Consider the following 13,879-nt stretch of genomic DNA (forward strand, 5'->3'; position numbering starts at 1 on the left):
TTGTACTAATAGTGTTTGGACAGGATATCATGTCTGCATCTTGTACTATGAATAACCATTATGAAGACAACAATATGCAATGTATTAATTATTGAAACTGTCCTATTAATCGGTTTTGAAGCTGTCTCAATGCTATTTGTTTCTCAATAAAATTAATAAAGAAAAACAAAAGTAAGGACACAATCACCTGACCATATCAATAAATGTAAAAATTGATTTTGACAAACAAAATAAATAAAGGCATTGTGTTAAGTCTAACATTTACAGATCCTTTCTCTACAGCAATGAGGCGCATGCTAGCTTTCTGCAGTAACTTTGCACAGTTCCCTGGCGGTGGCTTTCCTGGAGTCAAGGTGTGGGAGAGCGCCTTGCCCGAACCTGCACTCTTCTTCCCTATGAGGGCTTCCCTGTTGTGGCGACAGCCCTGACCTAGCTGCACTGAGAGCGCAGCCTCTGCTGGTCATTGCATCTGCTGTTTTAGTAACTAGATCTAATAATAATGGTTACTATCACAATATATCAATTATTGTAACTGTCCTACTAACCTGTTTTGAAACTCAGTTTCATTGTGTATATTTTTTGTCCTTAGAATAAGAAAAAAAAATTGAATAATTCCCAGAAACCTAAGACAGAAAGATCACAAGTTCGAGTGTAGGTTGGACAGTGTAGCCACCTAGCAAGACTCTGTCTCAAAAATTAAAAAAAAAAAAAAAAAAAGTTAAAGGGCTCAGAGTGAAGGCCATGGGCACCATCCCAATATTGCAAAAATAAGCCAGCAAACAAAACAACATAAAATGTTGAAGACTTTGTCCTGGATCCTAAACTTACGGAGCAGTAGAGAAGGATTCGAACACGATACAAGGTATTCTAAGAGAGCGTGTTCGTGTTCAGCTGTCCAGGCAGCCCCTCACTGGCCTCCCAGTTTTGAGTCCCTTAAGGGGAGGAGGATGCAGAGGACTGCAAGTCCAGAGCTATGTCACCTCATTGAGCCTGGAAATGCAGCAGTCAGGTAAACCACAGCCTGGGCCCTGGCTCTCGGATGGTTACGCATGTGCAGAGAGGCATCCACCTACAAATAAGTACAGGACTTTTATAGTGGCTCACTTTTTCCAATGCTTCCTTCAACCTGTTGTTTCCATCGTATGCCCGGTAGTAACTGTACCTTTCTAGAGCTGGCTAGTGAGAACATTCACAGGCATTCAGGAGCCTGAAGATAGTCTAAACTAAACCCTACATTCTAGGACAATTTTTAAAATCCTCCTAACCATGGAGGTTGGATCAGATGTTCATAGTATATTTTCCCATTTCTCTTTAGACCTCTGTTTTTAGGCAAGTTTACTGGAACACACTTTTTTGGAAGCTGAGTAAACCACAGCTTTTACAGAATGCAGCCTTAGCGTGACGCAGAAAAACACATAAGAAAGGAACAAAGCGTCTCTGAAACCCCATCGCTTCCTTCCTCTTTGGTATATTTAGCGAAGACCAAAGCGGGCTCATCTACCACATAAAAGGGGGGGCAACTTTCTTTGTAATTAAAATAGGGTTTCCAGGCTCATTATCTCTGGGTTTTCCTGCTCCCTGCTCAGTTTTTCTTCAGCTTCCATTCTATTTATCACTTTATTAAAGATGTTAAAAGGAGAACCAAGACTTTCTATCATGTCAGTCCCACAGCTCCTGCTGCCTCTGGTACCAGTTCCAAACTCCAGCTTTGCGCCAGTATTCTTCACAAATGGACCCCTACCTTTCATTTCACTCATTTGTCATCTCTCCTTTTGACTTAAAAAAAGCATCCACCGCTCCTGAAACCGTGAACTTTCATGAGCTAATCTGTTCTTGCCTCTTTTACCACACACCTTTTCCTGGTTTAGTTCAAATGTCTCTCCCATGTGAAGCCACCACTGCTATTTAATCATGAGCTCTCTGGCTGAAGGAGCCATGCCCTATCTGTTTTAGTTGCTGAAATCAGGTGGGGGACTTACGCCTTTTGAAACAGGCGCTCACCTCATGAGCCAAGTCACACAGTACCGAGAGGAGACTATTTCAAAGAGGTAGCTTGGTTTCCCAGAGAGCCAGACCATTGACGTTTATGCATCCTGCTCTTGGGTGAGAGGGAATCCTCTGGGAATAAAGTTACATTATTAAGTCTTTCCATAGCCCCTCTTCCCCAAGACAAATAACACCAAATTTTTAAGCTGCTACTTCCTTTGCCACCCCATTTTTATTTCCCTTACAGGCTAAATGAAAACGGATGTGGGAAAGGCGGCTGAGTGTGGTACGGTACAGGGGAACTCACACTACTCTTCCTCTCCCAGCATTCATCTGCCACCCCTCCAGATTCTTTATCTATCAGACAGGGAGGAACTGCTCCTGATACTGTGTGCTGCTGGACCTAACCTGTCTCTACCTCTATGCAGAAACGGTACATTCTGACCAAACAATAAAATAACAGCAGCAATATTCACACAACTTAAGGCTGTAAAATGACCATGGAATCTCGCATGTTGTATTTAAATGGAAAGACTACATCCTAAGAGATTCATTTTGAACAAATATCTCCTTATCCCATGGATATATTTCGCAGAGCAGCTGCACACAATGCCTTTTATAAACACACTAGCAGAAACGTCTATGTAGGCTGAAGGAAGCACTAGTATGCCTACCATATTGGAGAAAGTTATAAATGTAATTGAAACTCAGAAAAAACTCTCAGAAATTCATGTGTCTTCCATAGATCTTATGAAAATCCAGACAGTATGCAATTTGCCCCAGCAGGAACAACATATTTGAATAAAAAAGAGAAGATCATTTTTAAAGGTACATGTACAGTCATAAACCATAAAAACCCCATGACCATAACCCTACTTTTAGAAGTGACGAAAAAGGGAAGAAAGAAAGGAACCAACAAATTCATGAAAATTAGTTCTTTTCAACTGTTACAGGAATGTGCCCTACGAGGTGCAAAGACAACCACAATTTGTTTTGAAACAATAAAACCAAGCAACTGTCTACGTATTAACATTCAAATTAATAAAGATAAAATCCAATGTTAAGGGGGCATTTTTAAAGGTTTTGAACAAGTGGATCTCATGGACAGCTCTGCAAGCAAATGTATATTCTCTTGAGGTTCTAAGAATCAGCGACTATAATTTGATAGATCTTTGCTACAGTCACCAGTCTTCCTTCCTGCATTTACAAATAATTGTGGAGAAAGAGCATCCATGTGGGAGTACAGAGAAAAGAAATTTTACCAAACTCAGAGTCATAGAAAAACATAACAGAGAGAGGCCACAGTCCAATATTTCTAATAATAATAATTTCCAATAATTTCTAATAATATATTTTTTAAAAAACAAAATAGATTCAGAAAATGTGAATAAGGAGTGGATAGAGTTTCCACTTTGGTGACTACAAATGCTTTTCAAGGATAAGCACAAGAATAATGTGTACCACACCAATTAGGAAACAATCACATGACTCCATCATGTCTGTGTTTGGCAACTGTAAGCTCTCAAAGGTGGCCAAGAAAACCTAGAATAAAAACAAACCAAAGGCCATTTGCATTCTGTTCCACCAGCTCCATCTCTGTGAGAATTGCTGAATTTTCTTTGGTCTGCCACTTTCAAAACCAACCCAGACACCATATCTAAAAGTACACTGCATCCAGAAAACATTCTTCTAAGAAATATTTTTCATTAATGAAGAAATTAGCAAGATAAATTTCCCATGATGTGACTATGGGAGACTTTTACCCCTCTTTATATCCTGAGGATAAATGTGCCTAGAAAGAGTGGCAATGCTTTTCCAGTAAAATAGCATTATGACTTACTTAAGAATACTGTATCGGGGGCCAGTGAGATACTTCAGTGGACTAAGAGCCTGCTTAGGCAAGCACAGGGACTGGAGTTCAGTCCCTGGCACCACATGCTGAATGCATAGATTTATGCTTTTTACATGTCAGTGGTGGGACCATAACAAGAGTACTCAGCTCTTCTGAACTTCAGTTCTCTTTTTTGTAGAATGGTATAACAAGAGTTACCTATTGCTGGGCGCTATTTAGGGTAAGGAGAGAGCATGTACACAGTAGGGTGTTATTACATGTCTGTCACATAGTGCTATGCAGAAATGAGTTAATCATCCAACCATTAGTATTTCTGCTATGCCCAGAAGTCTGCCTGATCCCAAGAGGAGGGCCTAAGTGGGATCTCCTATCTATACTTGGGTTGGTCCCTAGTTGGTTTCAGGGATCCAAATGTCTCTGGTTTTACTCTCTGGACTTCCATTTCAGTAGAAGATTTCCATTTCCTTCTTATTTATTCTGAATTGGATTTCCTAGAGCTTTTCCAAGGCACACTTGAACAGGGCCTAGAAGAAGAAAAACTTTTCTCAGCTAAAATCCCTGCTTCTAAGAAGTCTGCAGAAAACTCTAACTGCCATGGGACCAGTGCACTGAAACTTTGGCCTGCATTTGGCTGTGTCCACCAGTGTGTTCTGGGCCATGAAGACCTGGTAACCACGTGGTGACCCTACCTATCTGGTCCACCTTTGTCCTGTTATTCCTGTTAACAGTGTTCCTGGAAATGTATCTTTTTCTTTTACCTTTCTCCTTGTGGGGGGTTGGGCTGTTGAGGGCTTATTCTTGATTACTAAAGGAATATTTTTATTGCACAAACATCTAATATTATGTAAACATATCAAGCAAAAACCAAGCAGCTCCTGCAGTTCTGCACAAGATGCTCATGCTTAAATTTCCTGGGAAAGATGTGTCTTATATTACCCACATTTCAACAACCAGGTAATACTGTTCACTGTAATTTCTTTCATTTCTTGGGCTGGAAACAAAATTCTACATCACAGAAAATGATAAAGTTGAAGGAATTTGGGAATGGATGATAGTTTATTTTTCAAGTGCCAAATGGACATTTTGAAGTATAGCACTTTTGGCTACAGGTTTTGTCCACTGACACCAGAACATTCCAAGAAATGACATTTCAAATAAACAGTTTCACATCCAGTAAGCCACAAACACACAGAAAAAAGTATTCAGCAGCACGTTACAGCAAACAGCCTTCTGTTGACAGTTCCTCAGGAGTGACTGATGTTAGTTACAAGGCACAAATATCTCATTTGACTAATTCAATGTTATTTAAGCTGATGCCTTGGGCAAAAGAGTAACTCTATAGGAATGGCAAAAGAGGAGGATGAAGGAGAAGACAGCCAGAAGGATGAAACTTATTAAAGATTCTGAAATATCAGAGAGCCCCACTGGACCAACACTTCAAATTAACAAGCCACTGAGGGACTCCGATATGCACACCACATGACATATCATCCAGGAAATAACATTCAAGAGAAGTCTCTTCTTGAAAAAAGAGATTGCTGTAGTGAAATAGTGAGGTTAAGCTTGATAACGTAAATCGTTTGATAATAACAATAAGCTTGTCTTCTGGATGGTTAACATCCTAAGTTTGCAGACCAAAATTACAGAAAAAGGAGGGCTACAACAAAAGCCAATATTTTGGCCCTACCCTTCTAAGGTCAATTAAGACTCAGGACATATGAGAACTTGTACTGTAATGTCATGTACCTCGGTAGTGTCCCAAATTTTCTGATCAAGAAGGTTATGGGGCCAAAGAGGAAATTGATCAATGACGTAGAGTGTGCCTAAGGAGAGTCACATGAGGAGAAGACCCTCTCTCAGGCTTTCACAGAGAGCACATTGGCCAAGCAATGGCCGTGACTCATCCACATGGCTGCACTGACAAAGGTTCTACAATCTGAGGTACAGGATCTCAGGATAAATCCTGAGGGCATTTCACTGACCTTCTCAAACCAAAAAGCTGCAACTCTTGTTGCATAGGTCCTGCTTTACCTTGGTCTTAGCCATCCAGTAGAAAAGTATGAAGATGAAATATAGGAAGTAAAGCCATGTTGTTACGTTGAGCTGTGGGAGACTCAGGTCAATAATTTCTGACATTGCCAATTAAACAGAAGACCCAATGCTATTATGAGCTTCTGTACTCTTTTAGAATATTTTGCTGAGTTTACACACCTATAATATTCAACAACGGAACTTAAAAAAAATTGGGGTATAACTATGAATGTCCATTTTGTATCTGTGTATTCAAAGTGGTTGGGATAGATATATAGTTGCATTCTCTTAATGAATAGAATGATTTTTTCTAATGGTGTTTGTAAGTAGGATCACAAGTCTGCATCTTGTACAGCAATTAACCACTAAGAAGAATATATGCAGTGTATTATTTGTTGAAACTGTACTTTCGATTTGATTTGAAACTGTCTCATTGCTATATGTTTATCAATAAAACTTTGAAAAGAAAAAAAAATAAAAAATAAAAAATAAATAAAAATAAAAATAATTACAACTGAAAAAAATAAAAAAATAAAAAAAATAAAAATAAAAGAAAAAAGAAAAAAGAGATTGCTAGAGAGCTTTCAATTTCACCAATTAAACAGTTTTGGCACCATGTAATTAAATAATATTATGAACCCATTTCTTGGCTTCAAGCACAAGGCCTTACTTCTTGTTCACACATCAGTGGCTATTTTTGTTGTTTAGTTTTTGTACCGGGAATTGAACTCATGAACTTCTGCTTGCCAGACGGGCTCTTAAGTGCTGAGCTATCTCCGCGGCCCTATCAGCAGTTTGTATTCAGATTGTACCTGTCACATGTTGACCCAGATCCTCATATTAAAATACATGCCAAGATGGCAGCTCAGAGATTGGGTACTTGCCTAGTGTGCGCAAAGCTTTGGGTTCAGTCCCCAGCACTGCAAAAAGAATCTAAAAATAGAGACAAATCTGCAGTCAATTTTAAAATTAAAGAGTGAGACACAGTGGATGTTATTGCAGGAAGGAAGTGCAAAGTGAATATGGGATTTTTAACATAGGCAGAATATAGATGTAAGACGTGACCAACAGAAATTTAAGACTCCAGAAAATTTAGTATGAAAGTAGAAAAAATAGAGGTGTCATTAGGTTTCTACCATATAAGACAGTACATAAGGGACACTTTTCTTTTACAGGAAACAGTGTGTGGGGAGACTGTAGAAGTTGGCCCTATAATTAACATATTAAGTAGTAATATATAGTACTATAATTAACATATTAGTGAAGAGGCAAAATAATCATTAATGTGGGTATTTTTAAAAAATAGAATTACTATCCACTCATATTCAAATGACTGCTTCAGAGCCATGCTTAATAAATTACAAAAGTTAGGATTTACTGAGAATTTGGATTGGATTTGGCTCTGTTCTACATATACTACATAAACAGTTCATTTAGTTCCAAAGCAAACCTGTGGAAAGGAATGACTGCTATTTTCATTTCCAAGATAAGGAAACTGAAGGTCCGAGAGGCAAAATAATTTGCCCAGAAAGACACAACTAGGAAGCTGGAAGCCTGAGAGATGAGACCAGGCAGTGTGTTTCCAGAGTTCCTGTGGTTTTTCAGAACAGTGTGCCATGCTGTGTCCTAAGACTCATTCAAACAAAATACTACTATTTATTTCAGTCATATTCATATATTTACATGCTTTTCAAAAATCAGAGATTTTAGCTCTGACTTGAAAGGAGTCATCAGGAGCTAACAAAAGCAACTGAAGTTGCTGTACTTTCAGAACTGTGGGAGAGACACCCACCTCACCTTTGCACGGTGTTTGCCAGTTCCCCGTGCAATTGAATTGAACTTAATTAGCAGTGATTTAGAATTCCATGCTGAGTATCAGAGCATGGAGAATCAGAACTTTGAGAAGGTAAAATTTTATTTCAACTTAGAACAAATAAAATACTTCAAAAATTTGGAATTGAATGGAGACAAATAAAATGAAGTCCAAAGAGTTCAAATGGCCAAACTGAGAGCAAAATTGTTATCTATAGCACAGAGGAACCTAAAATCAAATTCAGCCATGTCTAGTTTCTCTTCTTACTCAGCCACTTTGTTTCATATAAGCTGGTGGGATGCAATGGAATAAAATTAATTTATACAATATTGGTTTGTGTTCTATATGGAGGAAAAAAGGTGTGACTTTTGCCCACTTTACTCTAGAACCCGATTCACTCTGAAACCATGTGAGGGAAAAACAGAACAGCCAGCCAAGGGAATATTTTTACGGTAAGGGGAGCAGAACGGAATTTCACCTACTAGATCTTTGCTGGAGGAATGTTCAGTGTTTTGGGGTCTTATTTTGCTGGAAATTTTCAAACCTTACTCAATTCTAAAAGTAGATGTTGAAGCTATGTCTATGTTAATAACCTATGGTGCAGTGGGATCAAAATATACAATAAATGTTCAAGTCAACAACTTCTGCCACTGCCAGTCCTACGGATAACCCTCTACTATTATGGACTACTGGACTATGTTGCATTATTTTTCTGAATTCACATACCTACAGTATTTAAATGGCGATGGAATGCCCATCTCTAACAAAACTAAACAAAAAAAGGGAATACAAAGGAAGGACCATTTTGTATCTGTATATATAAAATAGTTAGGATAGATATACACCTACTTTCTCTTAATTCAGTGAGAAGAAAGATTTCTACTAATAGTATTTGGACAGGATATCACGCCTGTATCTTGTACTATGAATAACCACTAAGAAGATAACAATTTGCATTGTATTAATTATTGAAACTGTCCTATTAATTGGTTTTGAAACTGTCTCATTGATATCTGTTTCTCAATAAAATTAATAAAAAACATGCTGTTCACAACATGAAAAAAATAAATAAATGTTAAAGGTATTAAATGGTCATTAATCCCTCTCAGAGGACTCCCTCTCTTGTGAACACAGTTATTTCATCACTCGTGACACTTTTAAGCCAGCTTTGAAATCCATCTTTTGACAGTGTCTTTAGTGGCACTGTCATGGCTGAACTGATGTCCTGAACTGATTCAAAATATTTACCTTCATGGGCCTTTCAACTTTAGGTAAGAGCCAGCAGTCTCATGGTGCCAGATCCATGGCTAAGAGCCGTGAAGATGAGCTGTAATCTTTTCCTGAACCTACCTTTCTGCTGAATAACACTCAACAGCAGCATTCAGCATATTTTCAATCACAACTTCTAAAGACATGAAAGAAGACTTCCAGAAGTGCTTCACAAAGTGGCAGGAGTAACGGGCTAAGTGTGTTCAAAGGAAGCGTGATTAATGACAGTATGTCTTTTCCTATAATACATTTTTAATTTAAACATACACTGCTTTTTGTAACCAGCCCTTATACATGTATAGGTGAGGGGGTAATTCCACATCATATTCTAAGGATTTGAAGAGCAAAGGAGATCTCTATACCTCTCTTTATGCGCAGCTTTATAAAATCTTCATAAAAAGTTTAGTAGGTTCTCAGTGAAACATATCTTTTTTATTATATATGGTTAAGATGACAAAGATTTTAGAATTTGCAATGTAAGATTTCCAATAAAGTTTTTTTTTTTTTTGTACTTTAGGGAAGGGTCTACAGGGTGTTTAGGGCCTCACTACTAGGTCAGACTCATAGTGATCCACCTGTTTACAGCCTCCCAACAGCTGGGATCACAGGCACATGCCACCACACCCAGTCTCAACTGCCATCTCAGTGTGCTTGGGGGTTGGGCCGGCACTGCAGGCCTGGGGATCGAATCCCCAGCCCCTGTGCCTGCTTGCAGGTACTTTAATCCACTGAGCTATTAGGATGGCCCCCAGTTAGTTTTTTTTAATGATGGTATATTCAAAGTACCTAGAAATTTTATTTAAACTAGGCCTACTACCCTTGGCACCCCCACCCAAGGATATCAGGCAATGTCAAGGGACAGTTTGGTTATTACAACTTGAGGAGGATAGGTACTATCATCATCCAGGGGGTAGAAGTCAGAGATGATATGAAATATTCTACCATAGATAGGACAGACACCACCACAGCAAGTTGTCCCATCCTAAGTGCCATAATGCCAAGTTTGAGAAACACTAGCTAGTTAGAAGTTTTAAAAAGACTGTTGTTCCATTTATCCATTTTGAAACACAAGTAAGATATAAATTAAAACAGTACACAAAAGATGAGCTCAAAATCATCTATTATAAAGAAGAGAAATAACTTTTAATGGATTAAGAATGTTCACTCAAAGTGGTAGAAAGAGCATGACTTTTGACCTGTAAATACTAAAACAATCAGTGGAAAACTCTGATCTACATTTCATGTGAAACTGAGGTTATTTCACAGCAATGACCCAACACAGTTTGTGATGGGGCACGTGAAATTACTGCTGGTCTGATACAGATATAGAACTCTTGCTTCAATTCTTTCATTATTTCAAACCACAAGTTCACCATTTTGATAAAAAGAGGAAATGTATGTGGGGTTTTTTTTCAAATACGATCACCAAACTAAGCTTCTTTTTAAATTAGCTATTCCTTTTTATGTATATCCATTTATCCTCATCTCAGTTTAACTGAAAGTTCCAGAGTCTCATTCTCATTCTGGATTCCTACTGTTGCTACATGGGATCGTTCTTCCACTTCAAAGTCACTCTATATAATTTCTATCGTGGAAATATGAGTGGTCTTTCCCCTTATCCTAACAGCTTGATGATATTTTAAAGTGAATTAGGAGAAGGAAGTGGGGGACCTGCTGATTTTTCTTTTATTTGGTCATAGTTTCTTTCCAGTCTGTAGCTGGTGTGGTTACACTTGTTTCCATTTTATTTGCTTGTTCATTTTCCCCAGTGGCTGATAATAATATCTGGTTCTTTGGATGTCTGCAGTACATGTGGACAAAAATGTCTTTCTGTAAGGGATAAATAAGTTCTTTTCTGGAAATCAACTGACAAAACATATAGAAGCCTCAGGAGGCTCTTTGTGAATGTTGTGTAGTGAGCTAGACATGTCACTGCTACGATCCTCACACCTTGGTTAATGATTTTCTAAATATTTACCGAGATCTTTAATAAGTGAGAGTGCTTCCCATGATATAAAGGCTCCACCACCATCATCCATGGCTCCCTGCCCGACATCCCAACTGTCCAGATGTCCACTGACCAGCACAACCTAGAACAAATAATAATAAGCAGGAAAAAGTAAGAAAATGACACCAAAGAGGAAGAATTCACAGCCATTCCAAGCACAAAAATGAAACCTTTGTATTTGTTTTCTTTTCTATTCTTATGTTTTAAAAGAAATCAGCAACCACTAGAGAAAAACTTCATACAGAGGCATTATACAAAGAGTTCTTACCTTGTACCACTCTTTATTAACATAATTTTGAGTACAAAAGAAATTGGTGTATTATTGACAAATGCTTTATAACTTTACTATATACACTTTAAAATAAAAATGGAGCTTAAAAAACTTTAACCATATCGTCAATAGTCTCAAATTCTAAAGGGCACATCATGAACATGTGAAACTGAATTCAAATGGAATAAGTGAGCAATTTTTTTTTTAAATTTTCATGTTTTGAAAGTTAAAAATCACTTTGGTATTGAATAAATAGCTAGATTTAAAAACTAGATGTAATTGAATAGAAAAAGTTTAAAGAGATATTTCAGTTCATATTAGTGTTAAATAACTAACTAACCTACTAACCTAAAGGTTACTCTTTTTTTTTTTTTTTTGTATTTTAGGGAAGGGTCTTCAGGGTGTTTAGGGTCTCACTACTAGATCAGAGTCATAGTGATTCACCAAGACCTGGGATTACAGCTGCACGCCACCACGCAGTCTCAAGTGCCATCTCAGTGCCCCCCGCCCGGGGGCAGGGCCAGCACAACAGACCTGGGGATTGAACTGGCCAGTGCGCCTGCTTGTAGGCTCTTTAATCCGCTGAGCTATTTGGCTGGCCCTAAGGCTACAAATTTTAAATCACCAAAGCTTTGAAATGTTTTTCAAGAAATATGAGTAATTTTCTCTGGAAATATGGAAAAAATATTTTTACCACAACTAAGTTATATACACATTTAAACAAGTTTTTTTAAAAAAAAACAAGGAAAATGATGCTAGGTCAATAAGTTTTTGATTCTCTCTCTCTCTCTCTCTCTCTCTCTCTCTCTCTCTCTCTCTCTCTCTCTCTGTTTTTCTTTTTTGGCAGATCTGTGGATTGAACTCAGGCCCTTGCACTTGCCAGGGAAGTGCTTATTCCACTGAGCCATCTCCCTGGCCCGTTCAATAAGATATTGATATAAAAATACATCTTGATCTCTATATTGCATATAATATCCCAAATATTGAGTCAGATGGATTTCAGACTCAAAGATTTTAGAGATGTGTGCAGGATAATTTTGTCGTCTCAGCTTAGGCCATTTATGAACCTAGACACAACCACCATAAAAAAGTAACAAATTAGACTTTGTTCACCAAAAGATCCCATTTAGGGAAAAAGCACTGTGTTAGGGGAGTAAATGTTTCCATGTGCAAAATAGGGCTCAGGTGCAAGTTATAATAAAAATTCCTATATAATAGCAGCAAAAAAGTCAACTGACACAAAAACATGCAAAAGACCTAAACAGATAATTCACCACTTCTAAGAAGACCCACAAATAGCTAACAATCACACAAAAAGATATAGAATAAATTCATTATCATCAAGTAAATATATATTAAATACATATAGCTTCTATATGAAAAAATAGCAAAGACAAATACTGACAAATGCTGGCGGTCAGTGGAAAAACTGGAACTCTCATTCATTGTCGTCATGAATGTCAGTCCATTCAACAGCCTGGAAAATTCTCTTAGCTACTAGTGAGAATATGCACATGTCTTAGAGCCCCAATCCTACACCAAACTATGCAGTGTGTACTGCCATATCATAGGTTATATATGAGTACACTTTAAGCAAAAAAGTTTCATTAGAATGTTCACAAAAGAATATTAATAATGATCCCTCTTCCCTTCAAAATGAAATTATTGAAATCTGTTTAAAACAGAACAAATAAACTATTGATCAATGGAATATTTCACAGCACTGAAAATGTACAAACGTAATGCAAGATAAATGTTATAAACATAACAAAGAATGAAAGAAGCCAGATATATGGTATGTTATGTATAATTCCATTCACATAAAGTATAAAATTCAATAAAAGATGAAAATGTTCCCCCTAGTGAGGAGGGACAGGGACAGGAAATGGATAAGGGAAATTTCTAGTGTGTTGGTCACACTGTTTCCTGGAGTGGGTGTGGATCAGGCAGGTGTGCTCAGCTCGGAAAAGTGCATCTTACTATACACAGCATTTGTGCGCTTTCTCTGAGAATATTACACTTCATAAAACAGTTAACAGATTGATAGTTATACACAGCATGTTGTAAGCAAACCAAAGTTAAATCAATCTTCATGATGATTAAAATAAAAATTCCACATTACTTTGGGAAAACAGGGTTTTGGGCCTAAAAGATCAGAATGACCCCTTGTCTTGACTGGTTCACTAAGCAGCTGTAGGATCTCTTGCTGACTTATGTGCAGACCCAGCCTGGGATTATGTCTCTATAGTCACAAACAAGAAGATGCCTGCAACTAACAAATGGCTCAGTAATGAACCCCAATGGATTGTCTCTAATGGAGGGAAAAAACACAAAGAATAAAGAAAAATACATGTTGCAATAGCAGAAACTTCTGATTTAGAAAGTGGTGTAATCCCATCTGAGAAAAAGAGAAAATTAGTCAACATTTCCACCACCCTAAAAAACTCATTTTCTCAGAAAGGCTACAGTGTGATAAAATGTCAAAATGTGCTTCAGTGAACTTTCCCTTAGACAATGGATAAGAGTAACTAAATCAACGAAGCTATTATTTTATCTTTCACAATATTTGAAGTTGTACTACAGTCTTAATTCTTTATGTTTTCTTTCTTCTTTCTTTCTTTCTTTCTTTCTTTCTTTCTTTCTTTCTTT

The 13,879-nt window shown here is 37.6% G+C and overlaps 1 protein-coding gene across 2 annotated transcripts in view; it reads right to left on the reverse strand.

Annotated features, from left to right (window-relative positions):
• Cpq (carboxypeptidase Q) overlaps positions 1–13,879 on the reverse strand; it is a 610,322-nt gene that overhangs the window by 217,293 nt on the left and 379,150 nt on the right. For both annotated transcript variants that reach the window (XM_004641291.2, XM_023701349.1), the window contains exon 5: positions 10,930–11,041. In XM_004641291.2, coding sequence (XP_004641348.2) covers positions 10,930–11,041 — 112 coding nt within the window. The remainder of the gene's footprint in view (positions 1–10,929; positions 11,042–13,879) is intronic.

Source organism: Octodon degus, unplaced genomic scaffold (assembly GCF_000260255.1).
Source record: "Octodon degus isolate 3935 unplaced genomic scaffold, OctDeg1.0 scaffold00134, whole genome shotgun sequence".
Lineage (NCBI taxonomy): Eukaryota > Metazoa > Chordata > Mammalia > Rodentia > Octodontidae > Octodon > Octodon degus.